At 34.2% G+C, this 27,610-nt stretch overlaps 1 protein-coding gene across 1 annotated transcript in view; it reads left to right on the forward strand.

Annotated features, from left to right (window-relative positions):
• Positions 1-27,089, forward strand: part of LOC147069484 (apyrase-like) — a 48,609-nt gene extending 21,520 nt beyond the window's left edge. Inside the window, exons 2-11 of the mRNA XM_085950104.1 lie at positions 10,817-11,039; positions 12,091-12,288; positions 13,643-13,773; positions 14,594-14,738; positions 16,229-16,355; positions 17,130-17,287; positions 18,452-18,545; positions 20,418-20,576; positions 21,898-22,064; positions 24,776-27,089. Of these exons, the coding sequence (XP_085806230.1) occupies positions 10,817-11,039; positions 12,091-12,288; positions 13,643-13,773; positions 14,594-14,738; positions 16,229-16,355; positions 17,130-17,287; positions 18,452-18,545; positions 20,418-20,576; positions 21,898-22,064; positions 24,776-24,901 (1,528 nt within the window). The 3' untranslated portion in view covers positions 24,902-27,089. The remainder of the gene's footprint in view (positions 1-10,816; positions 11,040-12,090; positions 12,289-13,642; positions 13,774-14,593; positions 14,739-16,228; positions 16,356-17,129; positions 17,288-18,451; positions 18,546-20,417; positions 20,577-21,897; positions 22,065-24,775) is intronic.
• Positions 27,090-27,610: the final 521 nt, after the last annotated feature.

Raw genomic sequence — 27,610 nt, forward strand, 5'->3', positions numbered from 1 at the left:
AATAAAAACTCAATTTTGACCTTCGACGAGCATGTCCCCCCTTAAGTTATACCAAATGTGCATAGACAATGCAGTGCACATCTGAAGCAACCAAACCGATTATAGTTAGCGTTGCCAATTTAGCATTTTCTTATCTGATCTAACATGTTTGAATATCATGTATTTAAATGACGTTATATCTAACATTTCTCGGTGTCACAAGCAACGTCAAATTTTCCATATAAAAGCTAGAATATTGCGATGAAACGTGTTAGAATAGTAAAATACAAATTTAAGTAATGGCCAGATTTCGTATAGGTACCTATTATGCATTTGTTTTTATTCGTACGACATCTTTTTAAGTTCCGGAAAAATCTTTTGTTCAATCTGTGGTCTTGTAAAAATAATTATGACTTATTGTTTTGAAATGCTAAATTATTGTCAATTTAAAATTTTAACAAAATCTTGTAAGTATTTTGTTTTGACATTATGTTTAATCTTATCTGGCATATTTTTATGAATGACAGTTGGCAACATAACATTGCTGTAGTTTTCTATAATGTGCGATGCCTATATGAATATACCTTAAGGAGGCTTATAGTGCTTAACAGTGTTACCAACTGTTGTTGATAAAAACATGCCAGACGGGGTACGAAAACAAGCTATTTGGCAAGAAAAAACGCTAGATTTTGTGAAAATAAAATGGCAAGTAAATTTACTTATTCTATCAAGATCGAAGTCAATATCTTTCCTTTCGCGTATCGAAAAAAGTGCAAAAATCGAAAAAACGTCTATACCACACATTTTAACAAAAATATATTTAAAACTTTACAACAAATATATATATATATATATATATATATATTGTGTCAACGGCGTTCATCGTTTCATGTCATTCCGATAATCGACAAACTGATGTCACATACCTAAGCACTAGAGGTGAGTTGGAAATACTGTCATCAGTTTGTGTACTCAAGTTTCGGATGAAACTACCCATACTCAGTATGTGTGGCCCAATAAACTTATTCCAAAAAACTTGTGATGATACGAGTATCATCGCGAGTCGCTGTTCTGTGCACTCGCTAGTTGGTAGACTTTCAACACTATTGACATTAAATGCGCGCGAACGAAATGGCACTTGAATATGGGTATATTTTAATTTATTAATCTATTGCGTTCGAATGTATGAATAATAGGTCATAAATTTTGTGTTGCAGCACAGTGGTGAGATGACGCACAGGCTTCGACTTGTTATATGACCGCTAAAAACATGTTTAAAATTAAAAAAAACATCACTGTTATTCATTTTTGTTAACAAGAATATTGTAACCTAACAGAAAAACAACTCATAAATTTAAAAAGTGTTTAAATTTTATAACAAATGGGACTTTTCGACAAGCGGAGCTCAGCGTATTTTTAGCGATTCTATTGAAGCCGATACACAGTCTGAGTTCCCTGAGCCGATACGTATTTCAAATACTAATATGGAGTTGGTTTTAGTTTCAGTTGAGTATGAAACTTTTGTCGCATACGCACACCACACGCTCTATATAGTAATCCAAATACTAGTAAGTATTTTGGAACAAGTTTCTGTACTAAGTATTTTTTATACTGGTACTTAGTCTTCAAAATCGACCAGTTTTCCGATCTCTACTAAGCACACATGAAATTATATGATACTATTTCACTATAAGGCCATGAATGCTCTTATTGTTTCAACGTGTTAAATTATGTTGTTTTATTTCTCACGCTACTAAAATAGGTACTAGGTACTACCTGCATTAAATAGGTATCTGATAATCAGAAATTTGATGCGCATGAAAATAAATAAACTAAATATCTAGCATATTTCCATCACATTTAAAGCTGTTGGAGGCATCAAAAATGCTAGTAAAAATGCCACAAACCAGGTGCGTTTTTTGCAAGCTGAAGAACGCTAAATTGGCAACGCTGTCATGATACTGTGACTATAAATACATTGGTAATAATTACAATATTTATAAGTAAGTGCCTATTGTTTTCCTAATGGTGTCTTTGGTCTCTCTCACGGAGAATTGTTTATGACCCTGGCCATGGAATTACATTGTCTTTGATGTGCAGTAGTGGATGACATTGTCGCAATTTTTTTGAAATACCTATCAACACGTGATTAGGATAATTTTCGCGGTAATTCCTAAAGACTTATGTTTTCAACAAATCATTGGTACAAGTAAATGATTAGATAATGATATCCAATTAGTATTTTGATTAAAATGAAGGTTTACTGAAACGCAAAAACAACTTTTAAGACATTATTTCGCGTAGCACACGTAATAAAAAAATAACAAAAAATGCTTATTTTGAAATATTTTAGTGAATATTTTTAATTTTTTTGTTAGATTAGCTTAATTTTAGTGGCGTTGACTACCATGGTTATGAAAAAAAGTTATTGTGGTACAAGTCTGTTTACTGGAAACCAGGCGGGAAAAGCGACAATTTTTATAGCCAATTTTGGCAATATTTTTTTATGAATTCTAATGGATTCAAGCTCTGTACAATTCCATTTAAGTCGTTTTTTGCGACCCGGGTTTCGCCTTTCGGCATCTTCAGGTGCCGTATACACTCACCAAAGGTAAACACACACTGACAACGAACTCTCTTTAATCTAGCTTATATAATAAATCGATACAATAATTTTATATAAGCTAGATTACAGAGAGTTCGTTGTCAGTGTGTGTTTACCTTTGGTGAGTGTACACGGCGCCTGAACATGCCGAAAGGCGAAACCCGGGTCGCAAAAAACGACTTAAAAGGAATAGTACAGAGCTTGAATCCATTAGAATTTAAATTCAAATTCCATCAAGTACCTTCAGTCGATAGTATTAATATTTTTTTATGAATTCAAGAATTTTAACCGAACCTAACAAATAATCCAGCATATCGGCTATTTTCAAAATTTCTTTGCCACTAGCTTCCACTAAACTGACTTAACATACGAGAACCGTTATTTTTGTTAATTATTCTACTTTATAAATTAGATATTAAATGAAGGCGTCGCCCGAAAAGGGGTCTATATGCATAGGGAAAAAAACGTTTTATTCGATCATGCGGACTTTTGGGGTATATCTGTGCTAGTCAATGACATTATTAATGGACGACGCACTCAATACAGTAGCTAGCAAGTAAATTCGCATGTATAGGTAGACGTCACGCAATTTCCATTATGCGATATCACGCATCGGGAGTTTATAGCAATATGACCTTTATTGTAATGGCGTTAGAGCAGTGTTTCTAAGTGTCAATGCTCATTAGAGCGAACCCGTTCGAACCGAACCATTCGGCAGACCCAACAAAAAGCATCAGAAATTTATAGCAATATCACCTTTATTGTAATGGCGTTAGAACTGATTATGCCATTCGGCAGACCCGACAATAAAGTGAGTGTCATTTTCTTTTCCAGATGATTCGTCTATATTAATGTCATTGGTGCTAATAATTATGTTCATGAAAGCACTCTTTCTAATAGACAATTTTTTTATAATAAAATAATCTTATAGACCTCTTCTACGGTAAGCATTTTAGTATTGCTAATATCTCAAAAACTGTAGCAGATAAAATAATAAAACTTTCCAATAACGTGAGCAATGCTATATAGACCCGTTTTCGTCAATAAAATCACTTTTTGACATCATGTATTATATATATACCCCTTATCGGGGGACAGTGACGTCCCTAGATAAAATGCCGCCCCTAGCTAGCGCCAAAATGCCGCCTCATTTTTTATACAGTATTTTTATCATCCTTTCATGAGTCCAATATCTAAGAAATGTGTCGTATGAATACATTACTAAGAAAATATCTGACTAATTATTCGCAAATCTGCACGTGTCGTTTCTGGTCACCAAGGACGTCGAAGGGCAATGGAAGTAAACTAGATATCGCAAACCCGATAAAACTAGTGAACTGATTTTTTTATTGGAAAGATATTTTCGTTATTACTAAGTTTATGTAGCTATTTCTATATATTCCAAATGATTCTCCTCGATTTGCCGCCCTTCGAGTAACTGCCGCTCCCAAGCGACGCTCAATCTGCCTACCCCCACGGGACGTCACTGTCGGGGGATGTCTTCAAATATTAAAAAATAGCTTTGTTTCAAAGCCATCATAATGGAGTTGTACCACGTAAACGCAAGTTCAATCAATGTGTTAACTATCAGTTCTTGATCGAAAGACATTGTTGTAAATAAAATAGGTGTAACACAATATTACGAGTACATAGTATATAGTATTAACTCCATTATCTTGATAATAATTAAACCCGGTTTTGTCCGCATCAATGGATCATCGCCAACTGATACAAAAGACACAATATTACAGATAATAAGTATACTTTTTGTTTTTATTATAATTAAAATAATATTGTTATGCAGCTGTTAAATATTAAAAAGTATTTCGTGTCAAGCGAAATATGAAAAGTTTGCGTCGAAGTAGATATGTACTGAATAAATAGACTCCGTAATTGACAGGGTCTGTCTCTTTCTTATTTTTCGGGCTCATAGTAGGTAATATAGAGAATCGTCACTGGTGGCGTTGAAGAGAGGCGGTCGCAAGGGCTTGCGCCTTTCAGGTGGATCAGGTTCGAAATGGATTGGAGTGCACCAGAGCGTCGTTCCGGTTCATAAAATCCCCAAAATTATCGCTCCGTCTCGTGAAAAAATAATTTGACCATCTGAGCTAGACAGGCCATGCAATAAAAAATCTAACACACTTTTTTAGAAAATACACATAAAATTAGATAACACATGTTCATATTTTCGTAAAATTATCGAGCGCTCCGGTTCGTAAAATTTTCCATTTCGAGCGCTGACTGGTGGATCATCATCATTAACACTCCCGTTGCCGTGTTGATCTCGCAGTTCCTGAATGACCTTAAATCATAGATACCACACTTAATTATCATGTATATAAACGTTTAATTTTAGCTATTTGTAGATAAAATACTTATGCATAATAATAAAAATGTTAAGATAGTCAGCGACGTTCCTAGACAAAATGCCGCCCCATTTTTTATACAGTATTTTTTATCATCTTTTCATGACTCCAATATCTATGAAATGTGTTGTATAGAATATAGATGATACATTACTTACAAAATATAAAACATATAAAATTAAATTTATAAATATTTTTTTCCCGAAAAGTGATTTTTTGAAAGTGGTAATACAGTTAGTAGCTTCTTACATGTTATTTTTGCGATACACAAATTTGCTGTCTTAAGGAATTAAGTCAGAAGTAGAATTAAAAGTAAGAAGTCCTGTTACACCTTTTATGTTAATTAATACATTTTGTTTCCAACCAATGAGGTGATTTTTTTAATTGAAAGATATGTTCGTTATTATTACGTTTAGGAAGCTATTATATATACCAAATGATTCTCATCGATTTGCCGCCATTCGAGTCCGCCCCCAAGCAATGCTCAATCTGCCTACCCCACGGGACGTCACTGAGATAGTGACTGAATGCACAATGAATACATCGCAGTGGCGAAGGATGGAGGTAAGCTATTAGGATCAGCCATAAATAGTGCACACTTAACTTTGTCAGTCATACGTATTTGTTTTCATTGAAATAAGACTACAGTTTACACACGGTGTTGATTAGTTTTTAAAATTCAATTTAACCATGCTAAAACCAAGCCATAATAAAAAATGGTCAAAAAATACTTGTCTGCCTATAAAATATCTAAAATTATGCAATTAAATCATACATAACTTCGGATATTTTAAAGATAGAATTTTTTTATATACTTATTATTATAGTTTGGTTTAATGAATTTAAAAAAAACGAACCAACTAAATGTATATTGTGTAATATGTATTCTTAATCTAACGAAAACTAATAAGTACGAAAGAAAAAGTGTGCCCAATTTTGTCGTATCGCCCAAAATATACCAAAACTGTTATGGTTTGGTTTGGACAGGGTTTAATTGGATTTTAAAAACTAACTAACACCCTCTGTAAATTATAGTCTTAGTTCAATAAAAACAAATATGTATGACTAACAAAGTTAAATATGCACTATGTATGGTGGATCTTAACAGCCTACCTGTATCCTTCGCTACTGATGCATCGAGATCAGCGTAGTGTCGCTTCAGATAGAAGGAAATTGTCAGCGACGTATATAATTTCAGTGATTACAATCCTCATCAATGAGGCAAATAATATGAAGAGATCATAACAGTACTAAACTATTTAAGTATATAGATCGGTTATAAATAAATAAATTGTTAATGCAATTAGCCAGGATTATTTCCATGAAAGGTACAGTGCGACTTTTATATTATCAAGTCTTCTACGTCAACACACCACGGTTGTTTCTGGAACTAAAACCTCCCCACCGCATTTCATTTCACCACTATTACATTCCCGCGCTCGTAATTCAGTATGTGTTTGATATCGCGTGGAGTTGTGTTGATATTAAAATGGCTAAACCTTTGACAAAGCTGTCGAAGAGCAGAAGAGGAAAGACGGAAAAGAAAGCTTTTAATTCATCTCAATAGTGCCAGAGATAAACTATCAGCTATGATAATAATTTGTCAACACGCTGTGACGTTGAAGACTTGATATTTATTTATTTAATTTATTATTTTATTACATTAACGCGACTGGAAAAACTCTCAAAAACATTTCAATGATTATCAATTGTCTTATCAATCACTAAAAACGACAATAAACTCCGATTCATTTTTATTATGTACCGTAAAGTTTGACAGTGTGTAGTATTTTATTCGGTTACCCATAATTCTTATCTTTCGAACAGGTAATATTAGCCTCTTGTGTCAGTACCAGTGGCGAGGGGTGGAGGTAGGCTGTTAAAATTCGACATAAATAGTGCATACTAATCTTTGTCAGTCATACTTATTTGATTTCATTGAACTTATTTGACACCCACGGTGGCCGCGCGGCTTAAGCGTTAGACTATAACGCCGTGGATCCCAGGTTCGAATCTTGAGTCTGGCAAATACACATATTGTTTACCAACTTGTGTCTGTCAGGGTATGGACCTAATAGGTTGAGCAAGTGGCTGACATCCATTTCTCGTAAAAAACAAAATCTGTTAATACAAACCTCTTCTATTAATACAAGCCTCTACGTGTGATCCTATTAGGAAAGAAGAAAAAGAAAAGAATAATACAATTTGCAGATGGTGCTGGTTATTTTATAAAATTCAATTAAACCATACCTAAACCAAACCATAATAGTTTAAGTATGCTATGGCGATACGACAAAAATAGTGCACACGTTTTCAGTCATCTTATTTATTTTCGTTGAATTAAGAAAACAAATTGCAGTTGGTATTGGTTAGTTTTTTTTAATTCATTAAGCCCTGCCTAATCTAAGCCATAACCGATAAAAAATATTCTTCTATCAATAAAATATCTAAATTTTTGTATGGGTTAATGATATAATTTTAGATATTATTTTATAGAAGAATATTTTTTGACTATTATCTACTATTGCTTGAATTAGGCAAGGTTTAATTGCATTTTAAAAACTCACAACCACTATCTATACTATTAAATTAACACTATCGACCGAACGTATTTGATGGAATTTGAATTTAAATTTTAATGGATTTAAGTTTTGTACTATTCTATTTGAGTCGGTTTTTGCGACTCGGGTTTCGCCATTTTCAGGCACTAGATGCCGAAGAAAAACGATAAAAACGACTCAAATGGAATAGTACAAAACTTAAATCCATTAGAATCAAAATCTATACATTATGGCTTAGTTCAATGAAAAAAAATACGTTTGACTGACAAAGTTCAGTGTGCACTTTTGATGTTGAATCTCTACAGTTTACCTCCACCCTTCGCCACTGATCAGTAGGTACATACCGTAATTTTAAATGATAATTAATTTGAGTAGATACTTACTTACCGGAGTAGATAAAATACGATGTCGATTGCATTTAAACAAGTGACAATAAATTCACGAGAATCGTACCGTTTCGTCAAGACTGCGCTATTCTTAAAATTGTGACAGTCGAGATAAGTACCTATTTCCTCATTTCAAGACAATGACAGATTGTTTATGGCACGATAGAGCTCTTATAAACCCATAGATTAACTTTAATATAAGTACGTAAATTAAAACAGGTAACAAAGATAATTTTAATAAAAACTGTACCTATTAGGTAATTTGACTTTTTTTGTTGCTCGGGAAACAATGAAAAGCTACTTTTTGACACTACTTAATATGTTTATATAATTAAATTATTATGTTAATAGTTATATTATTATAATATAATATGACATTATATTATTACTAGGCGGGATGCCCATCAGTGGGTCTATTCTATACTTATCGAACTTAGGATAAGTACAATATCGTAAGTACAACAATTAATATTTTTTATTCAGTATATAACATATATATTTAGCATCTAACCCAGGGTTTCCCAAACTTTTTCTGCAATGGAACACTTCGCAAACCCGGAAATTTAAACGGAACACTTAGTTTATTTTGCAGGTTATTTATTAACGCAGCTAACCGTTCTGCCAATTTTGGCAACTGTCGTTAAACTAACAAGACTTGTCAGCCGGTCAGTTAAAAATAATATACCCCATCTTTCATCAAAAGATGGTCCTCCGCCTGTACATCCCGAAGCGGGCCCCCAGGCTAGGATCTTTGCGGGCCCACTACTTATCGCTAGGATTAAAGGCAATGTGACTATCTACAGTTGCATATTCCAAATGGTGTTCGAGGTAAAATTATAGATATTTTTCGCGATTTTTTTACACCCAGTTTTATGAAGATATGCACAATTATGGACATGTCAAATATCGACAATAATCAAAAATTGTAAGTAATGTAAAACCACATATTATTAAAAATTAGTATGCCTGAAGTGAAACAGCGCCGCAGGCTACATTTTTTTACTATTAGTGCATGTTTGTGATGTGTGTTTATCTCACTTGGCTGGTCGATCTCTCACGACTGCCCCCCCGTTAACCCAGGCCCCCAGGCTAGAGGTCTGTCAGCCCCCTTCCCTTGTGCGAGCCATGACCTATCCAGATACTTGACATCATAAACATCAGTGGAGAGTGATCATCACTCGCCTTTCAATATGAAGTAGATTCTTTAATTATTTTAATTTTACTTCTATCTAGTAGAAGATCTTTAAATGTGTTGCAGTGTATAAAACCTTTCCAAATGGTCGCGGAACACCTATTCAGGTTCGGCGGAACACTGCTGTTCCGCGGAATATAGTTTGGGAAACCCTGATCTAGCCAATATAACGAAACTCTTGTTTCAGACCTCATATTGTTAAGTTATGTATGTTAAATACCTGAATATACAATAATTGTTGTCTAATATGAATCCAATAAAGTATTTTAACAAGATCAAATCGTTAAATACTAATTTTGGACTAATTATAGCAGCCTGGTCAAGCCGTGTCAATTTTATCAAATCAATTCAATCCAATTTTAGTTACCTTTATTATTTTATTGTAAATATATAGCGAAAGTAAGGAGTTTGGAGGTTTGATGTAGTGAAACAATGCTGAATTGGGAGATTGAAGGGTTGACGAATTGAGAAACGTAAAAGATAGATTTCAAAATAATTTAGTAATACCTACTTAACCACAGAAACCAAATTGGAAAGCGGCCACACTGGATAGGGACAGGTGGAGGGAGCTGTTGGAGGAGGCCAGGACCCACACCGGGTTGTCGCGCCCCTGATGATGATGACTTAACCCAGTGACGTCCCGTGGGGGTAGGCAGATTGAGCGTCGCTTTGGGGCGGCAGGTACTTGAAGGGCGGCAAATCGGGAAGAATCTTTAGGAATACTATGTATATAGAGATATGTACCTAAACTTAGTACCTAATAACGAAAATATCATTTCATTAAACAATTCAGCTCACTGGTTGGAAACAAAAAGTATTAATTAACATAAAAGGTTTAACAAAACATTAATTTATTGTCGGGTTCGCGATGTCTAGTTCACTCTCGTTGTCCTTTTACGTCACGTCCTTGATGACCAGCAATGACACGTGCAGATTTGCAAATTATAAGTAGGTACATATTTAATCGTAATTGATCCAAATATTTCACTCATGTCACTTCCGAATTTTGAAAGTTGTTAGGTGTATTTTTAAATGTATCTGAAACCGTAGACTCGCAATATTGTTTATTGAAGTAGATATGGCATTTGAATTGGATTTAGTGTTATATATTTTGTTGGTAATGTATCCATACAACACATTTATTAAATATTGGGGTCGTGAAAGGATGATAAAAAATACTGTATAAAAAATGGGGCGGCATTTTGGCGCTGCCTAGGAGCGGCATTTTGTCTAGGGACGTCACTGACTTAACCACAGAACAGATAATGAATAAAATTCCGATAAGCTATATTCCATACGCTACATTTTGATGCAAAATGTGTTTGTGTCCTATGAAAATGAAACACGCATTATGCACGTGCAATAGTGTGTGTAATACACCAATATTAAATGAGCGTCGATGCATAAACCGAGAGCAGTTGTCAGTATTCGACGTATTCTTGATACGTGTTTAAGTTTATCCCGGACTATTCCTTACTCGAGATCGGTTACCTGCTAATCCTTACCCGTTAAGTATTTCAGTTCCCATTATTTCGGAGTTCCCTATACTAAACATATACGAAATTCAAGCAAATATCGTTTGAATTTCAATGTAAATTTAAGTACATTGTATATTTCATATGGATCTATGGAATCTAAATGTATTCAAATTAAATATCCCCATAATAAATTAGTATTTATATTTTTATTAGTCATATTAATTTATTTAAATATTGTTTTTATTGCAGATTCGAAGAGACCAGTCCATCATCGACGATGTGTGAATCAAAGAAAGCGCCATGCATTGGTGGCTTCCCACGACTCTACACTAAGATCATGGAGCTGAAGAAACGAAGGCCAGAATCTGTGGTGCTGAACGCTGGCGACAGTTTCCAGGGTACGCTCTGGTATAATCTCTTCAAATGGAATGCCACGCAGTATTTCATGAACATGCTGCCACTGGATGCTCACGTAAGAGGTTTTCTTTTTCATCTACTGTCCGATCCCAATAATATTATATTATGGGCCTCCACAGAGTGGAAGTTTTTGTATTAACATATTTTGTTTTTACGAGAAGTGGATGTCAGCCACTTGCTCAACCTATTAAGTCCATACTCTGACTCATACACGAATTGAAAAACAATATGCGTACACCCGATCCTCTTTTTGCACGCTTTCGAAATAACACGGTTAAAAAAAAGTACCGAATATTTTTTATTTACACTGATTTTTTTGCTTTAACACGGTTTAAAAAAACGAAAAAGAATAAAAATACGTATGCATGTACATATTTATAGAAAAATTGCGTTGCAATAGACGGCACGCCACTGGTGCATACATATGTTATCACTGGATGCCGCCCAGCATACATACGTACATACATAGTGCCACTAGTCAGTCACTTCAGGTTCGATACGAGAGACGCGCTGCGTGCTTCAGCGTCAGCGTCATTAAGTATTTCCAGCGATGAGTGATTTTTCGCCAGCGAAAAACAGCAGTAAACGGGCACGTTTATTGTCAAGTAGCGACACTGAATGAATATATTTCTCTATGCTAAATTTAATTTAAATCGATAACTATGTATTTTAATGTACCTATACATATTTTTATTTAAAAATAATAAATAAATTCAATTTATTTTTGAGTTCAAGAATTTCGTATTTTGAGTTGATTTTAGTAATGGAACCATTTTTGTATGGGCACCTTTTCTTTTTTTACACGGTAAACGGCACAAAAAGAGGATCGGGTGTACTTGCCAGTCCCAGGATTCGATCCTGGGACCCAGGACCCTACAGGCTGACGCTTAAGCCGCGCGGCCATCGTGGGTGTTAGCCGTATTAGTGTTCTGGCCACACATGCTAATATACGTTATTAATTGAAACCTTGGTATTTGAATCCCAGATTTCTTGTATGCTGATGTAAGATTGGATATCGGTCGGTGAGTATGAAAGTAGTTGGAATCAAATTTGGTTGAAAAATACTTCACAATCAAAATTTCTATACTAGTAAATTATATTTTCAGACGTTAGGAAACCACGAATTCGACGATGGGATAGCTGGGGTGGTTCCTTATATCAAAGCCTTGAAGCCAAAAATGCTGGTCTGCAACATCGACGACACTTTGGAGCCAACAATTCAAGGGACCTATCAGAGCAGTTTGGTCATCGAAAGGAACAATAGAAAAATTGGAATTATTGGGGTTATCTTACAATTCACTAACGTAAGTTGTATTGTTTTATTTATTGTGAATTCTTTACAGGAAATAAAGGCTAATGTGTCTATGACTTGCCATATATGCCCACTGTGAAAATAGCTTCACTGATTGACTGTATTGATTGGTCGGCTAGAACTAGAGAATAACATGAAGGAGCTGATTAGCTGACTGACAGGCGCAAGCGTTTATCGAAAACAAAAAAATCCTCAGACCATGGCCTCCACATCCTGAAGCGAGCCCCCCAACCTATTGCTAAAGTTAAGGGCAGAGTAATGTTCTACAGTAGTGTTACCCAAATTGTATTCCGGGAACTCCAGGATGAATTGTAAAATAAAGGTTATTCCGCGTATTTTTAGTATTTTTAAATAAATCCACTAGAATAATAATTATTGTCGGCACCCGGCATCATATCATGAAGCATTGATCGCGACCCCCTTTTGTCATAGTCAAGTAACATACGACCCCTCGCCATATTGGATAAATAGTCATTTTATTAGACAGGAAACATATTAAAATTAATTATAAAATAAAATTCTATTCGTAAAATACCGTCGCAGGCGACTTTTAGAGCTATTGGAGCAAATTTGCGGTGTGTGTTTATCTCACTTAACTGGTTGACCCGCCACTCTAACCTCCCCCCTCCTAAACCCGGGCCACCAGACTAGAGCCTTGTCAGCCATAGGCGCTGCTAGGAGTTTGTGTAAGGTAGTGCATGTAAGAAAGCTCATATTCATATTCCACCAAATGTTCGATATTTTGCGTAGACGTCGCAGTTTATAATTTGCAGCTACCCCATAGTCCCCTGTCCCTTCAACATTCACTTACTTAGACATTACTATAACGGTAGTAATTAAAATCAAACATGTTTTAATTAAATTTGATTTTTGTACTCTTAAAATGATTTTTGTTTTGATGTTTTATGTGTAGAACCTGCTCCAATAAATAATAATATTATATTTATATATTACACAATCGTTATCTAAAAAATAATTTGAACTAAAGGTGGTGCACTTGCACCACCTTGCACCACGCTGCCGGCGCCCATGCTGTCAGCCACACTTATGGGGGCCATGCCTCAGACGGTGTAAAGCGTTCTTTCTCTAGTCATATTACTACCATGGCCATGGATACCCGGAATGGCCATGTTCTACGGATGCCATAAGAGAATCTTAACTTAGTTTGCTCTTCTTCAAGCCAACTGGATTCCGGTAACATGGAAGACCACTAAATATCACCAACAGGTGAAGACACAAAAAGACTGGCGGAACTCAAAATGTTTCATGAAATAAGTAAAAGCTAAAAGTTTCTAATAAGTTTAAAAACATTTAGTAAGGGTTGGTCTTTATTTTATTTATTTCAGGAAATAGCCCAAACGGAGAAGTTAAAATTCACCGATGAAATCCAAGCGGTGAAGAATGAAGCTGCAAACCTGACAAAACAGGGCGTGGACATTATCATCGTGCTGTCACACTGTGGTCTAGATGTAGATAAGTTAGTATTCATACACTCTTATTATCAATCAACGGTACCACATCCTGATGAAGGTCTTTGGTGAACCCAGAAAACGTCTATAATATTTAATATTAACTACAAACTTCTTGTACGCTGTAGACTTTAGGAGTTTCCCTCAACAACTTGCAATTATAACAAGAATTTAATTGTGGATTCTCTAATTAATGAAAGTTTCTTAGAGTGTGAAATGAAGAAATTAGACAACATTTTCCGATTCAAGAATATCACGTGATAATAATTCACAAATCCTGCCAGTTGACTATTCATATAATATCTCCATTGTCACTATTGTCGGATGACTTAAATATATTGTCTTTATTAGGTGGGTCATAGTTCCAACGTTCAAAGTGTGTTTTGAGACTAAAGGATGGATATAATATAGTAAGTCGAGCGAGTGAGTAATGCTCAAATTACACCGGAAGATTCTCAAGCCAATTGTTCTCCCTGATTGCCGTCCCGATCTTTGCTAAAAAATAAAAATTCCTATTTTTGGCACATAACGCTATCTATAATCAGTGACAGTCGGGTCGATGATTAATGATATTGTAATCGTCGACCCAGCTGCCTTAAGTAGTTATGTATGAAAATTATTCTACTTTGTCTACGACAGTGAAAGATTCAAAGTGACATTTCATAATCGAGGCCGATCGGTTAAGACGATCGGTGAGAGAATCTGCCGGTGTGATTTAGCTTTAGCATCCGTTTTTCGTAAACCTCATCGTAAGACGATCAAGATCATCGTCGGAATCAGCCAATTGAAAAATAATAAATACATCATGTGATTGTCTGTATATTTTAGGATAATTGCAAAGGGAGTTGGGACAGATGTTGACATAATAGTGGGTGGACATAGTCACAGTTTACTCTATACTGGAATTCCTCCCAACGGAGAAAAACCAGTTGAAGACTATCCAGTAGTTGTGGATGCTGATGCATCAACGAAGGTACGATTTAATCATTTTTTCATTTCTTCTTCTTGTTTTATCAGACTTCCTCCATTCCCTGTCGGATATAGCGTCACCCATTCAATTCTCAAATCTACACTTCATTTACCTTTTTTGTGCCAATTAATTTAATTTGCTTCATTCTCTGCTGCTTTACATAATTTACCATGTTTTATATGCATTGATTTAAATTTATCCATCCTTTGTTTAATATTCACACCATGCCTGCTAGTGGTAAACTGACGTAATAAATGTTGTTTTCTGCTTTCACCTGTTATCATGGCAATTACATAATACTTTAGGTGTGTTATATTTTTACTATCTATTGTTTTCCTCTGTGACAAGTCTTCTTGGTGGACATTTTTTAAAATATCTATTTTTCATTTTATTTGGGTTATCACATTGCCGACTCAAGTAGAAAGCCGATACATTCACAGCGACTGGTCCTACCTTTTCCGCCCCTCCCGTTGTTGTCTATGAGACTATGGATGACCTGTCATTGTTCTATAGAGTGCCCATACTGACACGTGTGTCGTCTTCACACAGGGAATGGTTTGATTTGGATAGATGAGTTTCATGATACATAATACACTAGCATTAACACACATTCCACAAATGTAATGTATAGATCAATGCTACATATTTTTTGGAAATCGATATTACTATCGGTATTTGTGTGAAGGACTATTCACGACTGGTCCTACCTTTTCCGCCCCTCCCGTTGTCTATGGGTGACCTGTTATTGCCTGTCATTGTTCTATAGAGTGCTCATACTGACGCCTAGTTAATATATTTGATTTGAGATTTTTTTATAATTCAATTTGAAACGAGAAAGGGCGAATCAATATGTCAAGCAATCTGGGATCTGATTTTGACAGCTGAACAGTCAGTGACGTCCCTAGACAAAATGCCGCCCCTGGGCAGCGCCAAAATGTCGCCCTATTTTTTTATACAGTATTTTGTATCATCTGTGCACATGTCGTTTATTGTCACCATGGACGTCGAAGGGCAACGGAAGTAAACTATACATCGCGAACGCGACATAAAAATTACAGTCCTGTTAAATCTTTTATGTTAATTAATAAGTTGGTTTCAAACAAATCCAACTAGTGAGCTGATTTTTTTATTGGAAAGATATTTTCGTAGCTATTTCTAAATGATTCTCCTCGACTTGCCGCCCATCAAGTAACTGCCGCCCCCAAGCGACGCTCAATATGCCTACCCCCACGGGACGTCACTGTGAACAGTGGACAGGTTGCTTGTGCAAAAAGATATGCACTAATCTAAAGATGGCGCTGATTATCATCATCCACTGCTATCTTCTTTATTTCTCGATATTTTGGGTCCTTCAACAGCCACTGTCCACTATTCGTCAGTCAATAGTCTCCAGAACGAGTCACATCCTGTCAATAAAATGAGTGTAGGGCACACAGAATTAACCAAAGTATCAAATAATACAGTATCGTGTAATACAATCTTTATAATTACAGATTTTAATAGTTCAGGCATCTGCATTCACAAAATTCTTGGGAAACATGATCATCAAGTTTGATTCGCGGGGAAAAATTCAAAGCTGGGAAGGCCAGCCGATTTATTTGGATAATTCTATTGTACAAGGTAAATTATCAAAAACTTTACGTAAATCCAGAAATGTGGTATGATATAATATTTTTATAACATTCAGTATTTAGACGTTTACAAAACTCTCTGTTCTAGGCTAATTGGCAACGTCCATTCGGTTTTTTAATCTCCATATTATCATCTATCCAACGTATATTTTCTGCTGACGATAATATTTGTTTTGTTGCTGTTGTTTTCAAACGATATATGTGTTGCTTGATTTCAAATTCAGCCAAGTCCACCTTTGGATATTTTTTACTTTTTTGTGAATTGTTGGAGAACTACTGCTCTCTAACATTTTTGCATTATCGAAATGGGGATCTTATTAATTTTAAATGTTTTATAATCGAAATAATATAAACTTCCACCCTTTTGACTATGTACTTGGGAAAACAAAAAGCTGTTTTTCTTCTATTCATCCATTATGGACTTGAAACTGATTTTGAAATCTAGCAACACATATATACTATTCTCAGGTCTAGATGCGTTGACTGTAAATTTTCTTGTAAGATTTTTTACCAGGAATACATAACAAAATCTCTTGACTTTGGTTTCAGGCATGAAAAGCTTAACAAAATGCTTTGACTGATTTTGAAAAATATAATACCTCAATAATTACCGACATCTCAAGAAATCAATATACCAATCTCTAATCCCCAAGAATGAAATACATATTCTCGAATTCGACAATTTTATTCTTGAATCATAAGCTCTACTCAAGACGGCTTGATACACTTGGTAATTTGGTTTTAATAATGTATTACGTTTCAGACCCAAAAATGTTGAGCCTGATGCAGCCATTTAAGGACTTGGTTGATTTGAAAGGAAACAAATCAATCGGCTATTCGAAAGTGGCGCTAATTAAACAAGAATGCTTATTTGGAGAATGTAACATTGGAAATATGATCACTGATAGCTTTGTGGATGCTGTACGTATTTTATTACTTTTCCAAAGCTTGTATACATCCCCTGATGAATATGACTTATGAGTCTCTTTAATTTATACTGCGGTTCCACAGACGTATAATCTGATCCTATCGGTGGTATCAGGGCTCAAAATGACCGGAGCTCACCGGAGCACAGTTCAGGTTCGTAAAATTCTTGAGGTTATCGCTCTGTTTTGTTTAAAAAATAAATATTGCACTCCGGTTCGTGAACTATTTATAAAGCAATAAAATTCATTTTATTTTATATATAATTCATTGTATTATATACATAAAATTAGAAAAATAATTATTGAGCGCTCTGTTTCCATTTAGAAAGTTCATAAAAGTTTAGGCACATCTTCTCGCATGGATACGAGTAATACGACAAACTTAAATAATAAACACTGGAGTAGAAGCGTTTTACAACTGACATCGTTCAAGATCGTTCAGTGCTAGAAATGAAAATGTTACAAAACGGTAACCGGACAAAACAGAACATGACAAAACAGGGAAAAATTAAACATAAATTTTTGTGGAATCTATTTAGGTTGGGTTAGGTTAAGTCATTATTTCGTTATACCTAGTCACCCAATCATTTTGAACATATTATATTGATTAAGATGAGGTATCTTAAGCTTGCCGGCAACACTGTATATACTGTATGGCAACACTGTATATAATTTGATTTATTATGGCGTATTGAAAATCTGTGCTATTAAAAATCTATTAACATAATAGAGATAGGATAATTTCAATATTCAATTTATATTTTTCCTGAAAGGTCATAGTTATATTTATCGTTGTTCTGTTTTGTCATGGAACCGCCATATAATAGAAAATCTAACACACTTATTTATATGAAATACATATAAAATTTATAACTATGTAAATATCTTCAGTTATATGGCATATCTAACTCAGACGGTCAAATTAATTTTTCCACGAGACGCGGCGATAATTTTACCAATTTCACGAACAGGAACGGCGCTCCGGTCATTTCGAGCCCTGATTATTTGTAGATATACCTTCCACATATTCCGAATACCTTTCTTAATATCTACCTTTTAAAGAGATTCAATTTTGACTTAGCATTCCGATACATAGGTCAACATGGGCTTGATGAGGGCTTCGATTTATTTTAATTAATTTAATGATACTATATTCTAGATGGTGGATACTAAACCGATGCGAGGTCACTGGAACTATGTCGCTGCAGGTTTTATAAACCAAGGAGGAATCAGAGCAAATCTCGAAATAGGACGTAAGTTATGTTTAAAATACTACTATTACAGTCATATAAGTTGTAACGGCCTCAGAAACATACCTAATAGAGAAAAAAACCTTTTTTAAACTTGGACCGAACGGGATTTAATCCCACATCTATTTTTATCAATGATACTATTTTATGGTAACGTTATTCATAATTATGTAGAACTGGATCACTACTTGATACTTCACGCTCAATTAATATCACATTGACAAACTTGTATTTCGAATTTTGAATTTCGTTAATTCAACGTTTATTACGATAGCTATAATGAAACACTTTTGTTTTGTCACTGTTTTTGAAATAGTTAAGAGATTTTATTTAATCTTACGATATACCAAATTCTTAAAACAACGCAATGGTAACACGTTTCTTGGACACTATAGTAACATCGATCGGCAGAAAATAAAACTAACTGTATCGGTCGAGAATAAAAATAATCGAACAGGCAGTAGGTACCTACAAGCTTTTATGCTTTCTGTTTCCGCCTATTATTGGGCCCAGCACATATTATTTTATTCAATATTATAATTATACATATTCTCTGTGATTGATCCTATTGGCTGACCTAAATAAATAATAATTACAAGATAAAAAGAACTTTTTATATACCACGTTTTAAAATTTTCTGTTGAATCATATAAACTTGACAATTCTATGTATTAATAAATTAGGACAAATAAGGCAATTGTCAAAAAATCATTTTTTGTTATTTTGCAACAAACAAACAAATATAGAATACTGAAATATAATTTTGATTTCCATAGTAACGCACGTATATATTAATAATTTAGTTGCTAGGACCACCCTCTTAGCAACCAATAATAGTGGATTGGATTACGGATTCCTTCCGAAATAAATTTTCATACAAACCAGAATTAACTCAGTTCTCGAATTCAATTCTACTTAAAGATGGCTAAAAGTATTAAAAGAATGCATTGGCATCGTGTTCATAGTGGCATATATTCTAAAAGTTTCAAATGTCTAGCTAGTCGGGAAGTTAGTTAAAAATCGATTGCAAGATTTGTACTGGATAAACAACCACCTGACAAACAAGAATTCGAGCTAAGAAAAACGTGGTAAAAAAGTAGATGTTGCGTCTAATCTCCGAGAAGTCGTAAGTAACCGAGAATCTGTTTCTAACGCAATGAGTCATGACACTAATACGCCATTACAATAAAGGTTATATTACTATAAATTCTCGAAGCTTGTATCGCATACATATCCTATACATCTGTGAATGACTTTCATGCACAATTTCTCGTGCGTGCCGGTATGAAGTGAGTTGTCCATTTAATATGTCATTGATTGAAGCAGAAATGGAATTTTAGTGGTATAACCATGTCTTGTTAGTAATGTATCCATACAACACATTTCTTAGATATTTGAGTCATGAAAGGATGATAAAAAGTAATGTATAAAAAAAATATGGCGGCATTTTGTCACTAGCTAGGGGCGGCATTTTGTCTTTGGACGTCACTGACTACAGTACCTTAGCCACCTAGGCAGGTTATATGAAAGTATGGTGAAGCAGCTGGTGAAAAATTATGGTGAGGCAGGCTGGATCAAGTTGCGGCAAAATTTCCACGTTAACATTATATTATATGGGTACGTTATAACGACCAAAGTAATTCGTCGCTATTTCTCGTAAGTTGTAAGCTATTGTTGGCCTGCATCATTTAGTTGTATGAGAAATCCGATTCCTTGCCCCTCTTTTTATTTAATACAGCTATGCTGGCCACCTTATGAGAGGACAAAAGTACAGCATTCCCCAACTTGCCATTCAAGGAAAGGTCACAACGAAGATATTTAGTTTTTTTTGTTGCAGGATCATTATCCCATTATATATTAGTTTTTTTGTTTCAGCCATTACATATGAAGATATAGTTATGATCCAACCGTTCAACAATTATCTTGTTACGTTGGAGCTGTTGGGGAAATATATTTTGGAAGCGTTTGAATTTTCCGTTTCAAAATCATGGAGTGAAACAGAATTTGTTGGATCTAATATGCTGCAAGTGTCAGGTGAGAGAGATTTTTTAACCTATCCTCATATCGATTCAAGATGCGTTTACTATCATCACGGTTTTTCACAATCATCCAGATTTTACTTATTTACATATCGTCTCTGTTCTGGCAGAACACACTAACTGGAGAATACTAGTTTTGAGTAATTTGACTTTGAAGTTGTTAATATGTTTGAAATAATGGTCTATCATGTGAGTTTATTAAGTAATCATAAAAAGTATGACTTTAAAATAAAGACTGTTTATTTATTAAGAAGGTTTCCAGACGGTAAAGTTTGAAATAAGGAACATTTTGGTACTAACTCAATATGACATTTTTTCGAATTAGTGTATTCTGCCAGAACAGTGACGATATTATGTAACTACCTTTAGAACAGCGATTCGCTAATGGGGTTCCTCGAGGTTGCTGGTTTTTACATGATATTATATTTACATGCAGCACTCGAAGTGGACCGGAGTGCACTGGAACACAACTCCGGTCTATCCGATCCGGATATGTGTGTTGCAATATATGTATATTATTTATATCTATAAAGTTTATTGTTCTAACTATAATCGTCAACTTCAACTTCAAAATCTATTGTTTGATTTAATAAAACGCATTTTTTTTGTAGTACTTATTCCACTTATAATCAATAAGTACTTTTCAACTCCCTCTGGGGCGGACGAACCCGGTCCTAATTTATTGATTAAAAGTTAGTGGAATAAGTACTACAAAAAATTGCGTTTTATTAAATCAAACAACAATACAATGCAGTTCATCCATGAATTGATAGTTAACAAAATAAAAGAAATCAAAATCTATTGATTTTTTTTTTCAAATAACGATTTTGTACTGAAAAGTTGCGAAAAAAACCAATTCTGTCGTAAGACGAAAAACCTCACCTCAATTAGATAATTACAAGATAAAAAGAACTTTTTATATACAACGTTTTTAAATTCTGTTTAACCATACAAACTTGACTTGACTAGTTTAAACGATCAAACAACTTTGTACTTGATATGTCATATTGATTTCCATAGTAACGCACGTATATATTATTAATTTAGTTGCTAGGACCCCAGACCCCTAGCAACCAATAATGGTGTCGAAATAACTTGTCATACAAAACAGAATTAACTGAAAATGAATTTAATTCTACTTAAAGATTGCTAAAAGTATTAAAAAAATGCATTGGCATCGTGTTCTGATTAAATATAAATAAGTTTAAAATGTCTAACTAGTCGGGAAGTTAGTTAAAAATCGATTGCAAGATTTTTACCAGATAAATAAGAATACGAGCTAAGAAAAACGTTGTAAAATGTTACTAATTTTCCAGGATTCCAAGTGGTATACAATATTTCAAATCCAGTCGGTAACAGGCTGATATCAGCTGACATCCGGTGCAGTAACTGCACTGTACCAAAGTATTCACCAATCGACCCTGACACCTCTTACAGATTAGTCATGCAGTCGTACCTTGCAAACGGGAAAGATGGATTTGAGGTAAGAAGCAATCGGAATCCAATATTATATAATGTTATGTAGACCCCGTGTAATTTCACTGCTTACATTATTTTAAAAATTAATACGCTCAGTTCATAATATCAACCAATTAGTACTTAACTTACATGTCAACTCGATCACGCGACCAATGTCTCATTCTTGAAAGGGAATATATCTAGGGATTGCAATACCGGTATTTCAAAACCGATACCCCAGTATTTTTCGATACCGAAATACCGGTTTTAAAAATCAGACAATACCGATATATTCAATATTGAAAGTGGAAACAAAATGTATTAACTAACATAAAAGGTTTAACAGAACTGTAAATTTTTGTCGAGTTACGCAATGTCTGGTTTACTTCCATTGCCATTCGACGTATAGGTAAGTGTAAAAAGTGCAATACTCTAATAAAACATTACGTGGAATTGTCAGTGGGGCACATACACATTTCAGAGAACTTAAATAAATTTATTGAAAAATCATTCGAAGAAGAAAATGCCAATCATTCAACTAGGTACCAAGTATTTGTAAACATCAACATATCCACAATATCTTACCTCACCTATTTTTAAAGGTTTACATATTATATGTACATAGGTCAGCGCTCGAAATGGAATATTTTACGAACCGGAGCGCTCAATATTTTATGAAAATGTTAAGATAGTTATCTAATTGCTTGTGTATTCTATAAAAATAAGTGTGTTATGCCGTGTCTACCTTGGCAACAAGTTGCTGGCAAACTCATTAAATTACGATTAAATTAATTGTTGGTCAAACAAGTTTTGATAATTATCTTGATATTTAATAAGGTTACCAGTGTGGACAAACTTTTAGATTTTTACATTAAATGGCAAATCTAGCTCACTGTCAATTTTATATGTCCACGAGACGGAGCGATAATATTGGGGATTTTACGAACCGGAACGGCGCTCCGGTGCATTCCGGTCCATTTCGAGCCCTGATGTAGGTACTTATTTAGATATTTTTTCTATGAAATATTAATGTTTTAAATAGATATAAGTATATATTTATATTAATTGGTAGATACTTCTATTTTTTTCATATATTTCACGAATACCGGTATTGAATAGGAAATACCGAAATACCGGAATTGGTATTTTCATTCGGTATTGCAATCCCTAAATATATCATCAATAAAATATTATATGTGAGTTACTTTCACATGATAACTAATCCCAATGGCTTTTTTACTGACTTACCTAAAATAATTGTTTTTTTTTGAACCGCACAAAATTAATCATTGTCCTAAAATGTGTACGGAAAAAGACGAGCTACTCATGTGGGCTCAACTTCAACTAGCTGTTGGATCGTCCGACCTGGTCGCCACAATGGCCAATTTTGTTGCATTTAGAAAATTTGCGGCGTCATACGGTGAAGAGAAGATCTGTTTAAATTGTTCGACAGTTTTGTAATAGGTTTTTTTATTTACTATTTTTTTTAATTTATCTATATGTGCTCCTCTTTCCCATGGGCACTTTTAACTTAAGTCGCGTAAATTCAGTCAAAGCGCGCTTGAGTGCATTGCGACCCAAGTTTTTGGGTAACTGCTCTTGAGATATCCCCAGTCATAAAAAATACTGATGCCGTACACTCAAGCGTAGGATCCCGTGATACACCCGATTAAAGCTGGGTGGGGTGCGGGGCAGTTTTGCTTTGGTGGGACCATTAACTTCAATGTTAGGTATAATGACGAATGGGTGGCAACGTTGGCGGTGAAGCATTGGAACAAACTGATAGCGGCTGTCAAATAATTATGTCTTGTAAACAGAAATAGTAAAATATAGCTTTGGACAAAGAACAATACATTTTGTTCCGATAATATAGGTAAATATGCAAACAGTGGTAATTGTGCCGCAGAGGTGGACACGAGCTTTTATATTTTTTTTTATGAAAACAGTTTATTCCATGTAGACAGTTATAATAAATACCTTTTTCTGTCGGCGCATCGGCTTTTCGATCCAATAATCGTTAATTGAAAATTTGAAATTTTCATTCATTTTGATAAACCATTATCACAAACTAAGATTATATGAGGTATTATTAGGTTGAGGTAGGTTAGATTAGGTTAGGTTAGGTTTGGTTTGGTCTAAAAAAGTTGTAAAATCTCATGTCCACCTCTGCGGCACACTTACCCAAACAGTAACCAAATAGGAATGAAAGATTTTTCTGAAATCATGCCGGTGTGGGAGCGTTTTTTTTTTTTTTTTTTGCCGGTATTGAAACGGTTTATTTTACAAGCATTTAATCGAAGAAGAATTTGTGAATACAATAATTATAAGGAGAGCGTGTTGTCATTTCAATAAATAGTAAATAAAAATAATGCTTATCCTCAATTAATATTGTGTAGTTTTCATATTTATTTATACTTACCATTATTGCATGACAATTAAAAAATATTTTATTAATCAGCGGGTAATCTTATTCAAAAAATGACAACACTTATAATAATTACATTAAGCGACGTTGCCACGTTTAGATGATGTTTTTGCTAATCTCTCAACAGTCTCAACTAGTTAGTTTAACATAAAGGTGACATTCTTTACATCGGGCCCTTACAAATTTAAATAAAAACCAGTCGGCCGTGCCTGCATTTAAAATAATATATTGGCAGAGTATAAAACGAGAATTTTTATGTTACAATAATAATTATTATAGTTATATTCAATTAATTAAATATGTTTTTTCAGGTAATTAAAAAACACAGGAAGAATGTAGAAGTATGGGGAACTGACCTTGACTTTTTGGAGGCTTACGTGAAGAAAATTACCCCAATTACTACAGGCGTCAGCAGAAGGATCACAATGTTGACATAAATGAAAAATATATTTACCCATAGACATAAAAATAATGACAAATCATAAATTTTAAATAAAACAAAAAACGGCACTCGTCAATTAGCCCGACGCATTGTGAATAGGTTTCAAGAGAACCTCTTTAGTAATAATATAATACGAGTTGTCATTACCCGCATGTGCTGTAGTATGCAGTTTTCGCAGCCACGTGGTCATTTGTAAGATAAAAAAACAAATAGAAACCTAAAAGAACCTATCGTCACCTAGTTAGTTGTAGGTTTTACCTTATTTTTACCACAGTGCAGATGCAAGAGTCGAGTGTATATTTTAATAACCTGGGTATTTAACAAGTACCTACCTACCGAAACAAATTATCCAGATACCTCACTCACTGTTTTGTTAGTAGGATATAATGTAAGTGCCTACAAGTAATACATCTTTAGCTGTTTCATCATTTGAGAATACATCAATTTAAAATTTGTGGTTATTTAAGAAGCTAGAGACTCAAAAGGTTCAAGTCCATCGAAAGTAAAAATAAATACTTACCTCCATATAATATCTAAATACGTCATCGTTAATCTAAAACAGCGGTCCCCAATCGGTGATCCGCGGACCACCATTGGTCTGTGAGAAAATTTTGGTGGTCCGCAGAGTAATTTGAATATATTTTCAATTTTCGTACAGTCTCTCACTGACTCTTTCTGTCTTTATTATCCAAAGGAAGAGGATCCCAGACACAGAAATACGTGGATAATAGATCCACTTACGGCGAAAATAGATAATTATAATTTGGACATAAAAGATAAAGAAAGCGTAATTGATCTATCATCCGACGATGGTCTCAAAATTAAATTCCACTCGTCGGTATCAAGATCATATTTTTGGCTTTCTGTTAAAAATGAGTACCGATTAACGTCATTGGAACCAATAATCCAATAGCTTGTTTCAAACAAGCAGCAACAAAGGTCACACTGATTATCTTTCTGTTACATGTAATTAATCTTTTATGCACCTCTATGTCGACGTAGAATTCATATTAATTTAATAATTGTATTGATTCTTTTTTAATAAAATGAAATTTAAAATGTTTTTTTATTTTGCATTATTCGTAATGAATATCTGTGTTAATAAGTGTATGTATTATAATCCTTTTATCATTATATTGAAATATCGAATTTTTACCAAGTGTGGAAAAAATACATGGTGGTAGTCCGCGGGATTCAAGATTTTGAGTTTATTGGTCCGCGAGGTCCAAAAGGTTGGGGACCGCCGTTCTAAAACAATTAGTGCTGCTAGCAACAAATCGCATGCATCTCGGGCTGCGAGTCGAAGCCGCCAGGACGCATACGCACACGCTACCAATTGGTCATTCCTATACCGTTTCGAGAGGTTACGCGCGACTGTTGCTAGGCGCCTATGTGCGCGGTCTTTATAATATGCAACATCTGTGCGACGTTCCTAGAATGGTTGATTTAGGGCTGTGCGGCAGACGGGCGAGTTTAAATGTGTGAGCCGGCTTACACAGCTTTGTATTTTTTTAACATAATAAATTATATAGGTATATTTAACATAAAAAGATGGCAAATCTGAACCACCATGATAATGAGTATATCATACTATTTAAATAAAAGTTGGACTGATATAAATGTATCTGTAATTATATAAACAATTCAAGAGAAAATCTTGTTAACTATAAATTACATAATAATCGTCGGTGTTTTGTAAAAAAGGCGAATTAACCAAAATGCTATTTTACAGGAGGAGGATTTTTAACTTTTGACATTTATTTGTTTATTACCTGTAGCTGATTATAAATAGCTAACAAGTTTACAATAAAGCTTAGAAAGAATACTTTTATTATAATAGGCATTATTATATAATATTTTAAAAGTTCTAATATGTCACATTCGCTTTTTATTCGTAATTTTATTTAATTTAATTTTAGTCGATTACCGTTTTTAAGTACTTTCCTGTAGAGATACAAATTCGCCGTTTTTACACAACAAAGCTAGTGGGGTACAAATTGTATTTTCATTAAAATCTCGATTTCGCCAAAATGGTTGATTCGCCCTTTTTACAAAACACCGACGAATAATTAAGTAGAAATTTCAAAATAATTTATTTCCATTATGGAAAAGGTTGTATTCCTATTAATAATAGGTATAAAGTATTAACTATTGTTAATTATTTTTATAACATTATAATAATTATTACAACACAAATTATTTAAGTATTTAATTCAAAATATTATTATTATTATCGATTTAAGTAAGTAAATAAATGTTTTATTTAAATTACTAATCGTCTGTTTTTTTTATTCATCACATACTCCCTTAAAATGTACTTACTGATTTTATACATTCTAATTTTAAATTATTAGAATATTCATGGACGTCCTATATTTTTAACCCATCCGCATACAACACCGATTTGAGATGATTATAATTTCATCGAAGTTTACGAACAACTTTATCATTTGATACCAAGAGTAAGGTTGAGTTTATCAGCCATAAAAGAGGTTTATTTGAAATAAAATACACATCAATATTTAAGTTATAGCGTGTTTGCAAGTAATTTGTTATTTCTGAATTAAACCGAGTTTGAAGATTGGGTTCAAACAACAGAATTTTAGATAGCAACCAGTGAACACAGAATTAATGGGAACTGAAATACCTAACGGGTGTGGATCAGGGCTCAAAATGGCCGGAGCGCACCGGAGCGCGGTTCCGG

The sequence above is a fragment of the Rhyacophila brunnea genome, unplaced genomic scaffold, assembly GCF_057557595.1.
Source record: "Rhyacophila brunnea isolate RB1 unplaced genomic scaffold, BYU_Rbru_1.0 scaffold_23, whole genome shotgun sequence".
Classification (NCBI taxonomy): Eukaryota; Metazoa; Arthropoda; class Insecta; order Trichoptera; family Rhyacophilidae; genus Rhyacophila; species Rhyacophila brunnea.